Source organism: Clinocottus analis, unplaced genomic scaffold, assembly GCF_023055335.1.
Source record: "Clinocottus analis isolate CAN_PGR_092001 unplaced genomic scaffold, fCliAna1.0.p SCAF_8, whole genome shotgun sequence".
NCBI lineage: Eukaryota > Metazoa > Chordata > Actinopteri > Perciformes > Cottidae > Clinocottus > Clinocottus analis.
In genome coordinates, this window is record NW_027176240.1 from 17,684,262 (window position 1) to 17,706,944 (window position 22,683).

The following is a 22,683-nucleotide window of genomic DNA, read 5'->3' on the forward strand; positions in this document are numbered from 1 at the left end:
AGAGTCACACTGAAAGACACTGCATGCGCCCTGCATGAATGAATGCTGTAGCAGCAGACGTTGTGACTCGACATAGTAGGAAAAGCACAAGTGAGGCTGAAAACATTAACGCTGGCTCTGTCACACCCTGAAACTGAAGCAGCTGAATAGAACTCGGCCACAACTGATTTTCATCATTCACACCTGTGCTTTTCCTACCGTGACTCAAAATGGCTTTCGCCCTCATAGTTTTCCCGTACACAACGACCCCAACGCTTTGTGGTCCACAACCCAAATTCAGATCTTAATTTCCGGGATGACAAGCAAGCCACTGAGTCGGCCGGGTTTGCTCGCAATCGGCCACCGTGATCGATATAGCCGCACCACCGCTTGTCAGGTTTTGGGTTGGGACACCCTGTGAGCAATAACTGACATCGAGGCGTCCTCTGGAAATACTCTGCTGACTTGGAGTGCCACAGGCACTTCCAACCAGCATCAGAGTCTGGCCTCCATGGTTGAATTTTAACTGTAGGTCTGAGGTGCCTGTGTGTGTGTGTGTGTGTGTGTGTGTGTGTGTGTGTGTGTGTGTGTGTGTATGTGTCCTCTGCTGTAAGTTTGAAGGTTTGTGATAATTAATACGTGTAGCGGGCTTGATGAATGAGGACAGGTGGAGGATTTCATCATGCCCAGACAGAGTGACTCCCTCCCTGGGCAGGAGGGATCCATGACCTGCCCAACACCTAGAACAAAAAAAAAAAACACATTCTATGTGTGGCAAGATCTACCCTTGAAATTCAGTGTGTGTGCATATTGGCGCGGGCAGCGTTGGAGTTTCTCTGCTGATTCAAGGCTGCAAACCGGCCCCCGCAAAAAAAAAGCCCAATTGTTAAAAATACGCCTGTGCAAATGCAGATCCCTGGTCGTTTGTTCCGCCTGTTTGTGCGCGCTTCGGCGTAGCATGTACATACATTGTGCGCTACATACAGTGGGTGTGTATCGGTATGTGCGTCTCTCTCAGAGGGTAATTACTCTATGTCATCTGGAGGAGTGTGATTAATGAGGTCCTGGTCAAAAGGCAGTGAGCGTAGATGTCCTGGCTTTAGTGCTGAAGCACAGTTACTGATATGAGAGGACCATTCATATTCTCCCCTGACACTCCTCTGCCTCTACACCACACTCTGATGTGGAGTTCAAGGAACCCAATGTTATCCAAAAGACAGCATTTGGCCATTTTAATCAGTTATGAAGATAAAAAAAAAATGTTTTTGACATCTTGGAATTCTAAAATCAAATGTACACTTAATTACAAATGATATATTTTTTTTTCTCCACATTTTCTTATTACAACTACACATTTGTTGTGTAATATAAGTGTATCGTATATAAATGAAACCAGGACCTGTAATATCAAACTTATAAAAATAGAACTCAAGCCAACTGTGTGCAATATAGATCATATCTATCAAACACATGGATTTCTCCAATACTTCCTGCATTTTTTTATTCTTAAAAAATGTCTGTGTCATTTTAATTAACTATCTATATTTACTATATTTATAATGTGTAAATATGGAGGGAATATTAGTGAATTGGCTGAAACAAAACGCAAATAAGCAGGAAAGTTATTCTGCTGTAAGACTGATGAGAAATCCTCTATTCAGAGAATTTTGTATGACAGTCAGACGATTAGAATCAATAAAAACAAAAATCACAGCCATCTTTCTTCCTGTTGTTTGCACAGCTGATATATGGAAAAGAAGAAGTTGCTCCATTAGGATATTATTTTGCACACGTTTCAGAAGGTGTTTCTGTACTGCACGTACCTTTTATTTTATTGTCTTTTTTATATTTCACTTTACAGACATGGACTAATACAGATTAAATACAAAATATATTTGAATTCCTCATATTAAATTCAATATTGTTCTCATCTAACATCCTGATAATAATATATAATGTCTAATGAAAATAGCAGGAAAGGTTCGCAAAAAAACAAACAAACCTTCAAATAGATCAATAAAATGTTCCTGTCGAATATCTGGAATAGCTGGAAGCAGCACATGAAGTTTAAACGCAAGAACTGGGATCCAAAGAAAATGAAATATGCTGATATCACGGAGAAAAAAATCTACACATTACATAAAAAGCTCAATTCAAACAGAGTTTATTGGTTGTGCCAATATTATGTTTTTTATGTGTTTACAAAAAAAGGCCCATCTGTTAAGACATTTACAGAAGCATGAAAGTCCACAGGAGATTCTTTTAACATTTAAAAAAAAAAGATAAATGAACCTCATTCTGGCGATTGCTCTCCCAATTTCCCTGACGAGCATAAAATGTTTAATTTAAAAAGTGATCGCAGCGAAGAGCGTTTCTTTCTCACCACTACTCTCTCTCTCTCTCTCCCTCTCTCTCTCTCTCTCTCTCTCCCTCGACCGGGGAAAAACAGCAGAATTTAATACGAAGCTCACTGTCAAATTAGGATATCTGGGATGTAGAGTGCTCACAGCTCTTCCGACCCCCCACCCTCTGAGCAGTGGATGAGTGGACAATAACAGGGCAATTGCACTGGGCTTTGGGGAGCGGCGGTCTCCAACGCTCCCCTCGCTGGCCGGCTGGCCGTCCGGCTGGCGGGCTGAGGATGCGAGCCGTTTTCCCCCCCTTCCCCTCATCTCAGCGAGCAGCGGAAGGGGGGTGGAGAGGTTTAATTTAGCGGATGGTGGCACATGGACCCTCGGGGCGTCACATACTGTAAGACACACACCTACCTGAGCGCGCGTTGTGACGGACAAGCGAGCCGAAAAAGGCGCGGCCCCCGTCCTCCAAACATCCTGGTGGCAGGCTGGGAGAGCTGGGAAATTAGCCTTTTTTTTTAATGGAGTGATGGGAGTAGGTGGGGCAAGGTTGTTCACTTACCGTTCACATTTGCAAACGTTTCTCCTCGACCTTGGTGGCACGTCTGTTCTTACAGTATGAATTCTAATTAACGGAGGCAGATGAAGAGACATGTGCGTTTGGAAAAAAGGAGGGTTACGTCGGGAGGTTTTTCAAGGTCAGCAGTTGACCCAGTTCATTCAGCGCTTAGTGTGTGGCTATAAGCTTTCTACAGAAGCCATCACATTTGGAAAATATGCGATATAGTAAATTCATCTTTGTGTTATGCCTCAGCACCCTCCGTGTGTTCGTCCGTTCGCTCCATTCTCCTGAACGTACAAGTGCCTGGAGGAAATGTATTTTGTTTGTCACTGTGACCTTGTCCCCCCTGTCCCATCACAGGTTATATTGCCAGTGAGCTTGGATTGATAGCAATGTGGTGGTCAAAGGTCACTGGCCTCATAAAACACATTGCTCATGAATTCATATGCCAATTATGCCAATTTCACACGAATATCATAAAAGGATGACATTTTGGACAGGCATGGATCCGAACTGCAACGTGCGAGGAGGGGGTTCGAGTGGTGACAATATGAAGAAGGGGGCTTTTGAAAAAAAAAAAAAAAAAGAAGATCGTGAGGAAGAGAGCAAATACATGCACACATGAGCAAACGCAAAGCCTCTAAAGCACACGGGCGCGCTCATCTGAACACCTGCAGTCATCTCTCTCAGGCCGTCGGAGAACACAGTGGCAGCGTTCTCCAGAATACAGAGTCACACTGAAGGTTGCGTCCCAACCACCAGCCCCTCTGCCTTTGATCATAAAAGAACAAATGTGATCCGGGACTAATTCTAAACACGCAGACATGTCATGCTACTTCAGTGCCATTTATGTTTCCATTAGTGAAACCGTTAGTGGACGGGTTTGATCCAATGCAGCTCATGATAAGCAAGCACAACCTTAAATTGTCCCTGATTTGTTGCCGTTGTTTAAAGAAACCAATAACAAGGAGTGCAACACAAAAAATCAAACTGCTAAAATAAAAGCATGCACCCATTCGTTACTCTGCGTCTTCGTGATATTCATTGTGTCAGTATGGAGCGTGAGGCAGAGGGAAAATATTTCCTTTGTCTTACACGGATACAAACGATATGTAGCATTTCATTAGGCACACTAAGCGAATACCAAGTTGAATCATTGTCACTGTTTATTATTGTTGTGGAAGTGGAATATTCCAGACGCATTGCTGGTAATTGCTGCACTGGGTGTTTTCAGCAGAAGAAATGGATTTCAAGTTTTTTTTGGGGGGGGTTCCTTCCCTTCCTTCCTCGGGGCTTCCTCCAGTATGTTGATAGTGCTTGATCGTGCACTCAATATTGGGTTGTGTTCTTTTTTTATTTATTTGGATCCACATAAATTGATCAATAACTCAGTGTGGTGTGAAGTAGGTTAGACATAAAGTGAAGCTCCAGTCTGAAGCTTGTCGACAACTTCGGTCAGCGAGGAAAAGGTGTGTGGGGATGGACTGTGTTGTGACACCTTTAGACGCGTTCATATCTCTTCCAGCCAGATTCGTTGGGCATCTGACATGAACAGTTTACGTTAGTGCCCCGCATGGAACCAAGTCAGCGTTGATTTATTTGTCCTTACTTTTCCCTGATTCATGAGCTATACAAACAAGAGCAGGCTTTGCGAAACTCTTTTTAATGTGAAGACATTTTTATTTAATTTGTTTTCTGACTATATTCTGATGAAGGACTAAAGAACAAAAGAATCACAAATTACTTTCTTTGTTTTCTTGAGAGAGATTTGTCTTTTTATCAGCCGTTATTCCTCCCATTAACTTTTTATTATGGCTGTAATTAAAGTCTGTCGGCAACAAACGCTTTTTACATCATTTATCTTCTTTTCCTTTCAGTCACGTAAGGGGGACAATTCCTGAACATCGGGTTTGATGTTTGAAGTAACATAATTTAGATTTACCCCAAAACGTTTAGTCAATTAAATACTTTCCAATGTTCAATAGATTAATAATCCATCTATCTATCTGTCTGTCTGTCTGTCTGTCTGTCTGTCTATCTAGACCCTGCATACACACTCTGGTACTTTAGGTGGCGCTGTATGCACCTCGTCAAGTTGGTTGCGAACCGGCTCTTTAACTTGAAGAAGAAGCTGTAGCTGGAGATTATTCCCCGTGGACTCTGTGTAACACTTGGACCTACTGGCGGTGCATCTCACCCTGCTTGTGAAACACGCGCGATGGAAACTGGAAAGCGTAGCTCGCTAACTTGCGCTTGTGTGTTGGGGTGGATTGAGGTGGAGGGGGGCACGTTGTTAGATCAGCTGCTAAACTACACAGCTGGCCAAAACCCCTCCACTGACATATCCATACATATACACACAGACACACAGGAAAAGAGAGCGAGAGGGGTGAGAACGTGTCAAAGGAGAACTTTCTCTTTACAAGCGTCTGTCGTCCTCCACTCAGTCAGTCAGTGAACGATCTTCAGATATACAGCTGCTAGAAAAGTTTTCTCTCTCTTGGGGCAGGTTGTGTCGGGGTAAAACCCCACTTCTCTACAATCTTCACTCACGGGGCATCCCGTGTCACGCCCAACAGAAGATCCCTTTGTCCCAGTACCGGAAAGTCTGCAGTCTCACACAAGGTCAAGTGGGATCTTTTGTGTGGAACATCCTCATGCATCACTGCAAGGTGAATCACCGTTTGAAAAGACAGCATCATTTTTGACAAAAAAAAAAGCGTCATTGTCAGAAGACCAGGATGTAGAAATGTCATCATCATGGCGGGAAACATCCTCGCCATGGGTAGAACAGTTATCACTGTGGGTGCAAACATTATCAACGTGGATAGAAATGTCATCACCGTGGGTATCAATGTCATCACTCCAGGCAGAAACGTGACCTCGGGTTATACCACTTGCTGTGTCCCCTATTCCTGGCCGTATATCATGAACTGGTGCGATTATCACTCGCGGAGTAAACTCACAGAAACATTGGACAGCGATGTGTCAGCGCTTTCCAGGAAAAATTGGGCAGTTCATAAAAGTAGAGAGATATACTGCATGAAGACATCTTGGCGCAGAGCAGAGCTGGATGAGGAGTTGCTTCTTAAGCTGGGATCAGACTCCAGGATTTAACGAAACCCAACATATCTCATATTTACAGGCCGCCCGCTCCAGATTTCTCTCATAAAGCCTTGTTTCGCGCTCCAAGAGAAGCTCCCACCTAGCCGTGAGATAAGGACGGGAAATTACAGATTACAAGATTCGTTTGGATTTGGAAAATAGGATTTGGGAAAATTGGACCGTCTTGAATGTTGCAAACATGTGCATTCGCGCAGTCTGCAGTGACAAACTCAAATCCAGCATGGAGCTGGGCCAGCAAGAAAATCACTGCAGTCACAATTCATGGAGGGAAAGTGAAGTGAGAAAATGTGGATGACAGAATGCCAGTGCAGATGTGAAAACCAGAAGTTTGGGGGTTTTACTGTGAAGACAATTACCTCCTTCTAAAGCTGGTTTTAGTTGTGACTTCTCTTTTTAGCTTTATTGTTGTTTTGCTACTACCTGATACCATGCTAGCGTGTGCTTGGAATTAACTGTTGTGTTGGCTCCACTCCAAGATGGCAAGAGAAGCCTGCCGTTACTGGGGTGAGACGCTATGAATATATAAAAATATGGATAACTGGCCACACTTTTGGACAGTCAATTCTTATAGACATTGACGGTGTTGCTCTCGGTTACACAAAAGAAAAGTGACGGAAGTAGTGACTTTCACCAAATTTGCAAATTGCCAACAGTATGCAAGATCATTTTTTCTATTTTTCTTTCATGAATCAACATAACTTTTCAACAAAAAACACTCCACCCTTCCTCTAATTTGTAATATACGCCATCAGATGTTTCCATGCTTGGTCAGTTGTGCTGGGAATGTTCTTAACCTTCACATTTTCAAATGCAGCTCCTCTCTGTCATGAGTTTGAGCCATTCTTTGAGCGTGGGCGTATGTGGGCGCTTCCAGTTGTCGAACAGAACAAGCCTCGCTGTCACCATGAAACCTGTCAAGAATGGCCTGATCTCTGCTGTGGGGAGGCCTGGTGGCACAAAAAGATGTGTCTAATTGTGGGGATTCTTTGAAATTTCGTCTTGTTTTCGATGCCCAAAAATGGAAACCCAAACTGCATCATTTACTATTTGCAAATGTGTGACTGTGTGTTATTGTACATCATCAGATCCATGCAACAACGTGTGCAATTTCCACACACTTCTAAAGGAAGGATTACTGTGACTGGGCTTAGAGCCAGATCTGGTCGATAAAGACTTGATCATGTGTGCCACAAAGGTGATTCCCACCATCACAACACTGGAAAGCAACGCGCAAGAGCTGCTTGGCTTTTCGAGGGAGTTCTCTTTTCGAAACGTTGGTTACGTGTGTAGCTGCCCTCGGAAGATGAACACGAAAGATGTCATGGCTCAGGGCTTAAGAAGCGCGATAACATCACAGCACAGTTATGTGATACAGCAACCAATTTGACCCCGGCCACCACAATCCCCTGAGGTCAATCCCATTGCACACCTTGGGACCAAGTTGGTCGGTTTGAAACAGCGGGACGCTCCCGGTCCCATTCTGAGTCGCCCTTGTGAATTGTGACAGTACATATCAGTGCCAAAAAGGGAGTGAAAAGTGACACTGAACACCGGTTTATTTCTTCTCGTCACTGAGTGCTAATTACACCATCTTATCTGGACAATGTGGAAGAATAGAGTGGAGCAAGGGCTGGTTTCTTCACTTGTTCACTGTAACGACCATGGCACGATCCCACGTGGAGATACTCCTTGGAAAAGATCATTTTCTGCCAGTCAGAGGGAAAAACCAAAGATGGCTGAGCATAAAATCCTGCTTGATGAACTAAAAGTTCCATGTTGAGAAAAAATGTTTAGGGTGTACTTTGTATCAACGATCAATACAGACGGAATACAGATCACAGCAAATACCATCAGATCTTTAATTACCAGGATAGCATATCCAGCTCCAGATTGTATTACCAGGTGTAAATGAGGTCTTTGTGTTCTTGCCAAGACAGCAGTTCCGTGGGGACACTATAAATGCTGCGTTTTAAAGGAAAAGAGAGCTCTTTTATTCTCGCTTTCATTCATGCTCATACAATCCCTGAACACGCCGGAAACCTCCTGGTTTGAGCATTTGTTGCTGCACTTTGGCCAAGTTTTTTATCACCCACTGATTCATTCGCTTACAGTCTATGTGCAGGTACTATAATCAGGATCACCTTCTACGCGACTGGAGGGCCTCTGTCGCCTTTCTGTCCATGTGAATGCCATAACCGCGCAACAGGTCCAAGTGTCTTCTCGCATTTATTCTGATTAAGAACCCTGTTCTCCTCCGAGGGAGCTGCCACTCAGCATTACAAAGACGGGGGTGCTGGTTCGCCATAAAAGCCTGCACACATTTCCGTTTTCTTTTTCTTCTTCGTCTGCCAGTCAAAACAGGGTTCAAGGAATTTTTCACTTCAGGGATTTGCTTTGATCACGCCAGTTTGGACATTTTCCCTGCTATGTCCCCGAGTTGGTCTTGAAAGGCTCTGACTGTAAGACGGGAGCCTAGTGGAATGATTGCAGACAGGTAAATCGGCATGTGTGTATGATGGATTATACAGTGACAGCATTCCTTGAGTGTAATATGAAGGTGTGTGCAACAACGTCTAGTTCCACTCCCACGTTTTTCTTACCAATACCTAGTCGTGATTTGTTCGCCGCTGTTGTTTTGACAAAAAATATCTTGAATTTGGCAAAGGATGGACACAAAGCCTTAGAATGTGTTATAGCAGATTACCTAAATGTCCTATTTTTGTTAAGCAAATCTTAAGTATGGGTTGAGATGAGGTTGAAAATTAAAATCAGGTGTGTACATGTCTTTGCACGTGATGGCAAGGTCGTTAAAACATCAGGATATTCATGAGAACAAATGTGCGAGAACCCTTCTTTTGTTCTCCCTTCCTGTGAACAAGAGGCCCGTTCACTCCAAGCTCCCAAGTGGTGACGCCCTCATGACAGGTGAACAATGCAAATATGGACTCTCATTTCAGGATACAGCCTTGCAATGGGGTGGTTCCACATAGAGGTCAGAGACATAATTAAGGGACTATAATGGGAATGATCGGGGAGTGTGACGTGGGAGGGCTGATGCAATAATGGTGCATAGTGATAGAGCTGAGTGTTACAGAGCCAGTTAATAAATGGTTCACCAAAATTCAGTCTACTGGCTGATTTATTGGATATACTTTATTTATTTAATTTCTTGTTGTCATGTTTTGGCTTTGAATCTTCGGTGATGGATGTCGTCAGGTTTTAGCCAACACAACCACGTTGGTTGGTTTGGTTTTGAAAAAAAAACCCATCATGGTTTAGCTTAAAATACCTACCTAATCTACATATAATACAAGTAGCGCCACTAACAGGAAACATCATTAACGTCACAAACATCACTAACATAACTTTAAGGAAAAACATTGTGTACGGTTTTGAAAATTATTTTATCCTTTCAACCCCCCCACCCCCCCCCCCCGCCACACCTCCTCAACCAACCATCATAAGTGGTCTCTCTCACAGTTTATAGTACATCAAATGTTTAAGCGGAGCATATTCACATATTCAGTGCCAACTACACTGTGTACAGATAACCAGCAAAAAGCAAAACATGTTATAGCATGCAAAATGACTTCCTGTGTAATTCTTGCGCCATTTGGTTAGAGCGGGATGGATGCAAAGGAATGAAGCAGAAGAAAAACCCTGGTGACTTCCACTTTCTGCAGAAGAAGTGCTTCCCCCTCCTGTTTGGGAGATAGTTTGTGCTTTAGTCTTATGTTTCAATTCAGGAGATACTGTTCATGCCTGATGCCACAGTTTTTCTGAGGGTCAATCGGGCAAATCTAAAACATCACAGGGAAAGGGTTGTTTTTTGTGTTTTCTTTTTGCTGTAAATTTGTCGACGAGACAACTATATTTTCATATGAAAGTGTTGCAGCGCGCAGCTTTAACAGGCTGGCATGTGATGCTCGATGTGAGAAAGTGCGAAGAGAAAACAAACACGGGGGGAGAGATAGATGGATAGATAGATAGAGTAACACGTGGAGACACAGAAAGAGACAGGAAGGTTTTGTCGCCATTTCGTTATCCCCGATGAGGCTGTATCAGCAGGATGGTCATCTACTCAGCCTTCACAGTGGGACAACTGCATCAGTTAGCATCAATGATAAATCATATTGACAGCTATTGCCTGACGGAAGGGGGTAATGATAGAGGAGGGAATGTGGAGCCGTTGAAAAATAGACTGAAATTAAAGGGAATTAAGGCGGGGAAAGAAGAGTGATGGACACAGCTCGGTGAGGGAACATTTCTAAAAGAAGAGAAAGACATCACGGATAATTGCATGAACATTATCCATTCACTCACTTTACTTGAATTTCACCACCCCTACTTTTTCCCATGTCACCTGTTTCACCATTGCCACCCCACCCGCCTGCCTCAACTTCTACAGCCACCCATCCACCCACTGTTACCAGTGTTCAATGGGTTAAGATAAAGGGTAGGAAGTATTTATAGATCCTATTGAGCCTGCATTTTGGATTTTAAAAAAAAGAAAAGAAATTAAATAGCAGACGGTGACAAATCCTGCAACCTGGAATCTGTTTTTCTGTAATTGCAGTGTAAAGAGATTTGTTGAACTGAGAAGGAGAGGACAAAGGATGCAATATAATGAGAGAGACGGATATGTTGGAGGTGGGGGCTGCATGGGGATTGGGCTGAACCGGGGGTGTCAGCTCACTCGGGAGACAGATTCCACTCCATTATTGATGAAAGTGAACGGCAGAAGGTTTCAAGGAAAGGCCCGGTGTTGGGCCGTGTCCGTTTGCCATGTAACATTAATTGACACAGCCCTTGTGGTGGTACAGGCACCCGTCTGTCCGGGGCTCTTGTTTCAGTTTGCGCCATGATTTATTTACAGAGACACTCGACTGAACAATCATTGGGGTGGTTCAGGCTTATTTTGTGGTCTCTGTGCTGCCTTGCCCTCAGAAAGGCATGGCTGGTCTGACTGCCGAACACCAGGAAAAGGAGATGGCTCATGTTGCACAAGGTGTTCAGTTCATGTACGACCAAGTCTTTCACACAGACTTTTTAAACTGAGCTGACTGCACTGAAACGAATCAGTGACTCCCCTCACTGGTGACTGAGTGTTGTTGTCATATCAGGTGATTACTTGGTTAATGGCCTACTAAAATGAATGTATCCTCATACAATCGTTCTTATTATATCATTTTTTGTGTGCATTTTTCTACTACTGTCGAGCAATAGGAGCAATCAGTGCGTCGTAGGTTTAGGCTTACAAGGGTTTTTCAGACGTCCCTCTCCCCAGCGATCCTTTCAGGGTCCTCCTTGGGAACCCCGAGGCGTTCCCAAACCAGAAGAGATATATAATCCCTCCTACTAGCTCTAAAGCTGAGTCAGCCACCCTGCGAAGAAAAGCTCATTTTGGCTGCCTGTATCCGTGATTTCATTCTTTCCGTCACTATCCAAAGCTCATGAACATAGATGAGGGTCAGAACGTAGGTTAAATAGTAATTCAAGAGCTTTGCTTTCCTATCTCAGCTCCCTGTTCACCACAATGCCACAGTACAACATTGCTGCAAAAATAGACCTGCCTCTCCAGCTAACCCTCCATGTTGCCTTATTTTTGAGCAAGAACCTTAGATAAATGATCTTCCTTGCTTTGGGCCTTGACCCACTGCGATCAACCCTTTACCGGCAGAGAACCATAGCCTAAGATGTGGACGTACTAACTCTGGTCCCGACCGCCACATACTCGGCTTTAAACCACCCCAGTACGTGCTGAAGGTCACATTCTGAAGGAAGCTGAGACACAAACAGCAGTGTTTCCCCTGCCATTATAACAGGTGGGCGGGGCGCCCCCCTGAAGAAATCCCCCGCCCCCCTGTAATTTTCCTCTATATCGCCAGATCACAATGCTTCATTTAAAGTTCTCTTTCCGTCAGAACAGGTTCACACCTTGTTATGTTATTAAACAACGAAACGGCAGTATTATATTGATGGATCTACACGACAGCTTGTCATTTCTGTCTCTACGTGGTCGCGCGTAAACACCTCTCCTCTGCTCTCTGTATCGCGCACGGCGTTGTTCCGTTCCGATGTGCAGGGACACAGATAGGCGTGCGCGCACACAGGTGAGCGCTGAGCACTAAGCAGCGGGCAGAGAGCGTAGAAAAATATGTCGCGTGAAAAGCAGACAACTATATCTGCGTTTTAAACGCTCCCAAGTAGAAGACTGCAAGAGTAGCTCTTCTGCAAGGAGCACCGGAGCAGCTCTCTGAGTCTCTGAACCAGAGTTGCTTTCCTGCTCCAAGTGAAATGAGCCAATGTGCTCGTGTCTTGTACCAACAATGAGCTGCTGGTTTTACACATTACACAGTACACGGACTAAGTAATTAATAAGTGCATGGATAAATGCCTTTACTTTCAGGTAAATGTTTAGGGTTAACAAATTACGCTGCGCATGCGCGACTAAGCGATTTTTTTTCGTTTTGCCAAAAGCCAATATCCGCAAAGTCTCTGTGAAGTCGTCTTTTCTGCTGTTCCGTCTCTCAAAACCAGAAAAAGATCTCACCTTAACATGGAGCATGAACTGAGAGCAGTCGTATCAAGTCTACAACCGCGTTTTAAAAAGGTGTGTAAAGGAAAGCAGCTCACTGAGCCACTAATACTGATACAACCTGATGCGCACATATTTGCAGTCTCATTCTGTTTTGTTTTGCAATTTGCTTTTAGTTTTCCAAAATGACCTATTTAGTAGTAAGTACATATTATTTATTTTTTGCAGATATAACATTATTTTTATTGTTTTAAGTGATTGCAATTTTGTTTTCTTTTTTTGTGGTCTGACGGGGCAATTTGGTTAAATTGAAAGTTATTGTTCTTTATTCTGTTATAAAAGCAAAGATGGAGTCACAAAATTATGTTATTTACAGAAAAAGTAATGCTTTTTGGTCTTTGTGTCAATCAATGTCGGTGTGTTGTCGAGATTACTGTTCCTACGGTGGCAAGTATTCATACGTTAAAACCAAAAAATGGAAGGTTTTTCGGTGAGACTGCGTTACGGCGCTATAGCTTTAAAAAAACATGACTGAGCGATAGTCAGAGAATCTTTGAGCTAGATCAAACACAAATATTTAAATGTTCACTACAATTAATAGCCATGCACACATGTAAATGTTTCATATATGAATATGTTTTCAGTTGATGTCATACGCTGATGATTCAGCCTGTTCCCAGTTCATGAACTTGTGTAAATGAGCTATTCTGAACAGTGTCTGTTGATCACAGCCCTTCTGCACAGAGGTGACTCGTTTTCTGTTTGCAGAACCAATAACTGCCGTTTGTTTGGACAAAATCTGAGAGGACAAAGCAGTGATTAAGAGGCCACAGCTATTTTTGTAATGGCGCAGGCACACAGGATGTGGAAACTGAGTTTTTGTCTTGCCTCTGTTTGACACTGTGTTGGAAACAGGGTGTGATTTGCCGAAATACATTATTTAGCCAGTGTGGGCCCTGACATGACTCATGACAAAATCAGATCACCTCTTTCTTTTTTAAAAAAAAAGCCGTCTCCTCTGAGTGACCTAACTAACAATTTAGAGATGGAGAGAATAGTTTAGAGCAGTGGTTCTCACGACCCACTAGTGGGTCACAGACCTGTTTTTAATGGGTCGCGGGCCTTTGCTTGGGGAAATTTTTTTTTTATTTATTTATTTTTTAATCCTGTGATTTTATTTTGAAGGGACTTTCATGCAGAGCATTGTTCTTTTTGCCGGCTGGTCCCTCCAGCGTGTTCCAGGTTGGGTCAAACCATGGGGATACCGGGTGGATCTTCGGTGGGCTGACGGGCTTGGGTCCGGCCCACCTCCATCACCAACCAGCCCTCCCTGACATGCGCGCTCCAACAACATGCTGTGCTTCACAGAACGCGTAAAATTGACTATTAAGCATTAAATTATGAATCACTGACTGACTTTTATACTACTCCTCACGATCTGTACTCACACTCATTGTTTCCATATCCAGCATGCAACGCTACTGATCGCGATCTGTATTCACACGCATGGTTTGGATGTTTCTTGCAGGTTTTCAGAGCTTTTTGGCAATTTTAGGACATTCTGCATTGATTTTAAACCAGAACAAAGGCACTCCGGCAGACTTGAAACGTACATTTAAGTTTCATTTTTGGGGCAACGATCCACGTTGCCTCTGACGTGTGTCAAGAGTAAGAGGCTTAGACGCACAGACGGATGTATCCGGTCACTTTTTCAAAATAAAACCGCTCTTGATTTTTGTATTTTTATTTTTTTCATTCTTTCTGTGCGGCCCGATACCAAGGGGATGTTGCGTCACTTGCTCAAAGACAAAGATGTTTTTGAGAGTGATTCAACAGCATAGCACCAAAATGTAAATCCTTTAAAGGAGTATACTGATATTGTTTTTTATTCCCATGTGATTATTATGCACCTGGGCCGCAGAGTTAGTTTAGGTTCTGTTGCTTATCTTATTGTTTTCTTATGCACCTTCAACACCACTACACACAAACACACACACACACAATCACACACCCAGCATGTAACACTACTGTCTCCATACTATCTCAGATTCAAACTGCACCATCTTTTCATTAAATACATTGAGAATGTTCCTCGATTTGGGTCTCAGCTTGTCATTAAGGGTGATGGTGGGTCCTGGAGCCAGACCAGTAGAGAACCACTGGTTTAGAGCAGAATATCCCCCACTAAAGACTTTCTGCCACAAAATCATCTCCTAAGGGAAAGCAAATAGAAGGTACCTTAAATTAAATTGGTGTGGGATGAGATGGCACATTTGCCAACATGTTCCTGGCTTCTAAGAGAACTATTTCCCAATGTAGGAAACTGTTTCATAATAGAGAAGAAGAAGGATGATTTTTGCCAACCTTTTAACTCATGACGCATATTGGCAGTCCGGTGTTGGATGATACGAGTTCCAAGCACAGCCAGGAAAGCAGTTTGAATGCAAAATGACATTCATTTCAAAGTTTTAGAATCTCTTGATATGTGCACCTGTTAAAAGATACTATATAGGAAAGGTCTGCTTCCTCTGCCATGAAACTCTGATAGAATATCTCTGTGCGCTCAGAGTCCAGGGCCATGACACCGAAATTACCCAGCGGCACTTGATTATTACTGACACACACTATATTGCACCTTCAGCTCCCCAGTGGGTCATTCCCCATCACAGTGAGTTCCGAAAATACAAAATGACTGCCATCAAGAAAATAAAGCCATGTTCACCAATCCCAGCAATGCCCCAAAATAGAAATACCTGAGTGCCCTTATAGAACGAATCCGCTGGCTGATTGGTATTTTCCCTTACCACCGCCAACACTCAAGTCACAGAATCAAACGTATTTCATGCGTCCAATGACAGGCACATCATCATTTCGATGATAATCAGGGTCAGCAATCGTCCCCTTCATAAGACTTAAGAAAAAAAAAAAGATTTTAAATTGTTTTTTAGCGCATATATACTACGAGCAAAAAGTAAAAGTAATGGCAGCTTACTTTATTTTCAAATGAATCTCCAAAACTTTGAAAAAACAACTTACTGTGGAATGGTTGTCTGGTCACAACGTGCCTTTCTAACCTTCCAGAATAGCATATTCCCGCTTATCCTAGTCTCGAGTGGTGTGACCGATCAAATGACCTCGAAGATGTTGGCTCATGTCGGTACGAACACGCGTCATTATGATTCCCAAACTGAGCTCATATTTTGCCAATGTGTCGTTTTAATTGAGCAGAATGAAAAGGAGTGCTGAGGCAGCAGCATCCGATCACACTGTCTGGAGGAGGAAGCAAATTGGTCATGCAAAACCAGCCCCTTCTCAACAAACCAATTAATTATTTATAGGCTTCAATGAAGCAGAGAAAGTTAATTTATTGTTATCATTAGGAGAGCGTTCTGTTTGGGTCCATATGAGGAAGAGTCAAGCTACAATTACGGGCTCCGCAGAGTGGAGGGGACTTCGTACGACTGTGGCAGACAGTCATTCTCCCACTTTACAAGTTCACAGGATGCCTCCAAACTTCAGAAAGATGATGGGCTAATAAATGAAAATTAAAAAGATGAGGACAACAAACAAACCTTTTGCAAGGACGATTGTCCGAGCTGACATGCTGTGTGTCAGGAGGAATAGTAATTCCAGTTTGGAGGGTTCATGCTGAGACAATTTTATGACCTACATACACATACAATACTATTTCTATACATCTTTTCCTCAAGTAGGTCCGTTCCTCCACAAAATAAGAGACACGGAAGAACCTGAACCAGGACTCGGCAGGGCAGATTGTTAGACCCCACTGCAGTAAAATTTATATTTTTTTAGTACTTGTCATCTCTGGGAAAATGATTACATTGTCATTACATTTGTTGTCATTACACTATTAACAATAGTGGACTTACTGTTGTAATCTTTCATTCCATTATCCAAACCGCTTGTTCATATAGAGACAGACGTTCAGTCACACTCACATTCACACCTACGGGTGTCTCTAATTAGAGCCTCCAATTAACCCGAGTGGCATGTCTTTTAACTGTGGGAGGAAGCCGGAGGATCCAGAGGGAACCCATGCTGCCCCGGGGACAACATGAAACTCCAGACAGGGGTACCTCCCGGGATCGGGGATCGAATCTAGGCCCTTATGGCTGTGAGGTGACAGTGCTAGCCCCTGTTGTCATGTATCTCCAGTAAATACAACATGTATCTTTCATCTGACATTGCTGCAGCAATGTGAGATGTTTACTCGCATTGGAGTTGCTCATTGAGCTAACAATGTTACCTTAACCCTAACCCTTTTAAGAGGAATTGGTTTCTATGTATAACTTTTCATAATAATTCAGTAGAAACTTAATTGTTCTCTTGAACATTTCAAGGCCGATGTATTGTAAACTTTATTCAACAGCCGGAATGGATGCAACCGTGTGGAGCTTTTTCAGTGTTATTAAACTGCGTCTTCATTTGGCATCCATGACGAGCGAGCGAGCAGGCATGGTAACACACTGAAGGACTATAAATACAAAGATGGCCAGCCACTTCCTTTTATTTATTGATAAGAATGTGCAAATAAAAACATGCATTCAGAAGTTGTACTTTGGCAACATCACAAGGACGCTGGAAAAACATCAAGCTTTTATTACACTTCTCTCTGACTCTTTGCCGTGTCTGCCCATTACCTTTCAGCAGCCTAATCAACTAAATAACTTTGATTTGCAAATGTTTACTTCTCCACGGGAGCAAAGAGCCATAACGCCGGGGACGTCGAGTGGGGGGGCCCACTGTTTGCCGAGGAATTAATTATGTGCTCCTCCTCCCCTTGTCTGCCTCTCTGCCCATTGCACGGGCTGATTAGCAAGCCGGGGACGGATAGGTAATGACGATAACACTAAACTCAATAGCTGTTTTATAGGCGGCGCTGCTTTATGACGCTTGCGCTAATTGCTGGGGTGATTAGTGAGGTGTCTGTGCCCTCTCTGGTTGCTCCGGCTGTCCTGTGATCCCAGCTCTCGCAAACCGGAGCGCAGGGGAGGTGTGGGTGTGCGGCGGATCGTTGCAGGAAGAAGACACAGGGGCATAATTGACTTCCCACTTTTTTTTTTTTTTTTGCTCCTGTCAGCCTTTTCTTGTGTGCTGCAATAAAGACAAATTAACTTAAAGGCAATCAAAGGATTTTCCCTCTTGATCTCTTGGCAATAAAGGAATACAATTCTAACTTGTCAGTGAGAAGAAGAAGTTCCAAATGAAAAAAAAAAACAGGAGACTGAGAACGTTGGCTGATCTGATAAGCTCATATTCCGGGTGAAAAAAACCATCACATTTCTTACAGCCTTCGAATGTGCCTTCTCTGATGGAAGTGTACCTTGGACTCATCATATGAACTTTGAATGTCCTCAAACATAAAGTACCAGGGAAAATACAACATGTTGAAACTGATTTTGAAAGCTTTTTGTGCATCTGCCATTCAGTCTGACCTTAATACTCGAGTTCTTGATACGCGGCCATCGCTTCTGTGGCAGAGAAGAAAGTGAGACGCCTGCACACTTACTGAGGCTTTTGTTCGGATACATTTTACTAGCAGAGAGTAGCTTGAAGGGGATTTGCATGCATTTTAGGTTGTGTTTGCATACTTCTCCCTGTGACCTTTAGCTTGGCTTTCTTTGCAGCCTTCTTTCCTTTTCTTGTGTTTCTAAAGATATCTCTCTCTGCCTCATACTGTCTTCATACATTACCACTGTTTATGTGACATTATTCATGTCATGAAAGTCTCCTGTTTGCAGCATTAAAAGATTACCAACTGTGAGCAATTTCTTGTTTGTTGTTTAAAAAGTCAAACAACGGATTTGTGTTCACATTAATATGAAAGGAGATAATTCAACTACGACTCCCAATGTGCTTCACATTAAAACATAAAAACTCAGCAGCCTAAATCAGGTTACTTTCAGATTAAGGATAAATTCAGCCACATTTAAACAGCATATTGTTCTCAACTTCAGAAGTAAGACTTTTTCTCTGCTTCCTGTTTGATCTGACTGGCTTTATCCTGCATAGGAATAGTGGCTAAGGCTCATGGGTGTTGTAGTAGTTATTTTAGCTGTCCACCCTGCCAAACTGTCATGAATTAAATCGATTGAAGTTAACCATCATGTTGAAGTGCAGACAATTTGCGTCATGTCTGACTGTGACAGTAGAGCTGAGCAAACAGCAAGCGAGTGGGCTGCTGCTGATGTTTCCATGTGGCTTTCACAGAGACGGCAACGGGAAAAATGTACTCATCAGACAAAATCCAGCAACGGAAAGAGAGTCGTTTGTTTATGACCACTTTTTGAAAGACCAGACCGCCTTATAATCCAACTCAAACTGGCCTCCCGATAGCGCTACCAGGCCGCCGCCCTTTAATTTGACCAATTAAAGCATCTCCAGTGGGTGAGGATGAGACTAACTCAGATAACCTCCTGTTGCGTGCAGAATTTCTTAAGCGGAAACTCCTGACATTGTCTAGACGTGGTCCTCCAGAACAGTGGTTCTTCAATGGGGGTGCTTGTACCCTTGGGTGTAAGTGGGGGCACTCCAGGGGGTATGTGAGATGAAAAATTTAAAAAAATAATATATATATAATTTGCATCCATTTCAAAATCCTTTAAAAATGGTAAATGAATAAATATTCAAAACAGTGAAAATGTAAGTTTATAAACTGAATTTCATATACTATAGTAAATGGCACAGTGCTGTTGATTACATATTTTTTTCAACCATAATCGGTTTACTCAGGTTAGGAGGTACACAGGTAAAAGGTTTTCACAAAAAGGTTGAGAACCACGGCTCCAGACATTGTCCATGGTTCATATGAGACATCTGCTTTGGTCAACAGGTGCAGAAACTACATCTTAACGCGCAGAGAGCAAGTTGTCCTTCGTGACGTTTGTTCATTCCATAGAGACTCAGAGATGGGTGTTATACGATATGCATGACAAGCTAATATGTTCACCATGTTCCTTCATAAAGTTAGTTTGATGAGATCGGTGAACACTCAGTTAATCACAGTCAATCACGTCATTTCAAACAGAAGTAAGCATGCGCGGTAGTTCTGAAAATGGTGCTAAAAACAACAACTTCAAATGAAAAGCTGGAATCAGAAGACAAGTTGATTTTGCCTGTTTCTAGTATAATTTGAGTGGTTATGCTCATTTGGGTCGTGATTGAGCTTTCCTCCGTGTTTCTGTCCTTCAAGTGCTCGCTGGCAGGATAGCATTGAACAGCGATCCAGGTTTCTCCCTCCGTCTCCCTTCCTCCTCCTCCTCCTCCTCCTCCTCCTCTCTTTGATGTGTCAGTTGAGTCGGGCCAGAGCCGGGCAGGCAGCCATATCCATCAGCCCCATCCATCAAGCAGTGGGCCGGGTGGCAGAGAGAGGATGACGGGCAGCAGAGAAGGGGCAGATGTTTTTCGCAGGAACTGATATGTGTCCACGTCCACGAGGGATGTCATTACGCGGCGGACAGAGAAACATGTAGCTGATTAGCGGCTTATTAAGTCAAGGACACTGGCTCGTCATAACACACGCGGCTTCCATGCTGGCGCGCGGTGCTGATGGCGTGCCAGTCACTGAGAACCTCCGTGTCTCCGACAGATAACCTCTCCGTCTAATTAACCGCCCCTCAGTTCTTAAACTCTAAGCTCCTTTTGAGACACCCTAAAAAAAAAAGAGATCGGCTTTTGCCATTTGGAGTATAGTTCCCCTGCGTGCGCCTGAAGGGGAGAATTCAGAGGTATATAAGGCTCATGGATTTTTATCTCACTTCGGTGTGCTAAGTAAATAAAGCGGCGTCTCCCAGAGGGCTTGTGAGGATTGTAGGAATTGAGGAAAGTGGACAGTGAAGCGGAGAGAGGACTTTAGCCCTAATCCAGGACAATGGCTAAATTGGTAATGTTGAGAATCTCATCTGTTCCCTGTGTCTCTCCTTCAGCTGGATCTCCTGTAAGTCCTGTGTTGTTGGAAATGTGGATTTGCTTTAAATCACATTAGCCTTTTCTCTTTTCTTCCCTGCTTTCTTTTCACTCCTCCCCACCTCCACTTTTTATCACCTACGAGTTCTATACAGTGCGACCTGCTGCATCATAAATTGCAGCGTTTTGAGCGGTGAGTGCAATAAATGGGTTCAGGGTTATGAGCACGCTGAAAAACACAGGCATTTGTGGAGCACATAATGGGCCTCAGGACGGTTTAACTCAAATATAATACTGTTTCACTCACAATACAGAGTTGCTGTCTTTTTTATTATTAAAGAGCAATAATATTTCAAGGGGCAGCAGGGCTTTGAGAGGAAAAGGATGAACAGAATTAACGGATCACATATTAAAACTCTTCCAACTTGGTGACTGTATATACGAGAATTGTTTAACTCCCCAACTCAGAACTATATAGTTCAGTCTTTTCACATGCTCTCTGCAATTATTTTCTAACATGTATAATGTGCTGAGAAAGAAATGTCAGATTGAACTTTCCCTGGACTTGAAGCAACCCCCCCGGTTAGACAAACTTATTTGGAAGCTAAAAACTAAAAAGGTGAACAGTAAAACGTACAACACTTCCATAGTTGTGTTGGGGGATTTTCATTGACCTTTCAAATTCGCTCACTTTCACCTTTACTCCCACATAAAGAGGTGGCGGAGATCTGCGATATGAACGAAACCTAATGCGGCGTGCACACAAACCTCCCCGCCGCACGGCTAACCTGTCATTTTCATTATAAATAACAAGGCAGTGTGGTGGGAGACGTGCCTAGTGGCGTTTTCCCCTCTCCTGGCTGCCGACTAGTTGCACTCAGTTATGTCTGCCTTCATGCTGGCAGCGCGAGTAGGCGCGCTCACGTTTCTTCCCCCCTGCCATCTTTTCGCAGCCGCGTCAGGTCCAGTTTAGCACTTGGAGGCAGGATGTGTCAGAATCACTGCCCTCTTTCTCTCTCTCTCTCGCTCTCTCCAGGCTGTCTCGCTCTCAAGGTGAGTCAGTTCTCGTCACCGCTCCTATGGAGACATAACCCATCACACGGCTGCTGGTAGACGGCCAACCGTTAATAGCCCCTGTCGTGATTTGTCAGGGAAAATACTCGTCTGCTGAGAAGTGCAATCACTTCGAGCAAGGTTAGACTGTTTATGGGTCGGAGGGTAGGTGGGCGTTCAAATGTAAATCGGCACAGCGCTTGAGCCCTGGCACAGTCTGGGTGAATGAAATCCTCAATTGCTATTGACAGCTTGCAGCGGAGATACGAGTGCAAGCACTGCTGAGGCTTCAAAACTTAAACACTTTCAGGGCGAGTGAAGCTCAAATTTTGAGAATTTCCCGGATTTGCAGCTGTGTTGGCCAGACCAAAATTGCTGCACATTCCTGCACACATCACAGTCTTTCTGTTTGTTTGTCCCTCTCTCTCTCTCTCTCTCTCTCTCTCTCTCTCTCTCTCTCTCTCTCTCTCTCTCTCTCTCTCTCTCTCTCTCTCTCTCTCTAGAATGAGTTCCTGGCAGCCGAAACTGAAAAGGACATCTTTGCCCATCTGGGTCTCGAGTACATCGAGCCCTGGCAGAGGAACGCGTAGGCCTCCGCTCCTCCCAGGCTGGATGACAACCCTGAGCGCACACCACTGTTCATCCCATCTGCTTGCCATTCTGCGGCTCTCCCGTGATTCACTTTCAAAGCGGCTCTTGATTCCCACACAGTTTGTGTGTTGTTGTTACTGCTACTGTGCTTGTTGTTGTCTGGATCGGCGTGATGGTTCATAATTCTGCTCATTCACTGTTTGTCTGCTCGCGAGCAAACACTTCGCCGTGCCGTCCGTGGCTTTTTCTCTCTCTGAGTGTTGTAATCATCGGCAGGACACAAAGACAAATCAGACGGAGTGCGATTCGCCCGAGGTGCCCGCGAGGTGCAGAAGATAGGGAGCCTTGAAAGAAGCGCAGAGGGGGTGGAGGGAAAGGGGAGCAGGGAAGAAGACAGGAAAAGGTGAGGGAAGCAAAAGGAGGGTGGTGGGTAAGGGGTGGGGGGGGGGGAGCTTTTGTCGAGCAAAATGTTGTAATCACCCTCCTCCTGGCAGGAGAGTGCTCGACGTGAAGCTGAGCCAGGTCTCTGGGGAATGGAGAGGCGGGTAATGAGC

General features: G+C 43.8%; 1 protein-coding gene across 1 annotated transcript in view; it reads left to right on the top strand.

Annotated features, from left to right (window-relative positions):
- The window catches only part of dntt (deoxynucleotidyltransferase, terminal), a 72,149-nt gene extending 50,021 nt beyond the window's left edge, over nt 1-22,128 (top strand). Inside the window, exon 11 of the mRNA XM_068567724.1 lies at nt 22,042-22,128. Within this exon, the coding sequence (XP_068423825.1) occupies nt 22,042-22,128 (87 nt within the window). The remainder of the gene's footprint in view (nt 1-22,041) is intronic.
- The last annotated feature ends 555 nt before the right edge of the window (nt 22,129-22,683 follow it).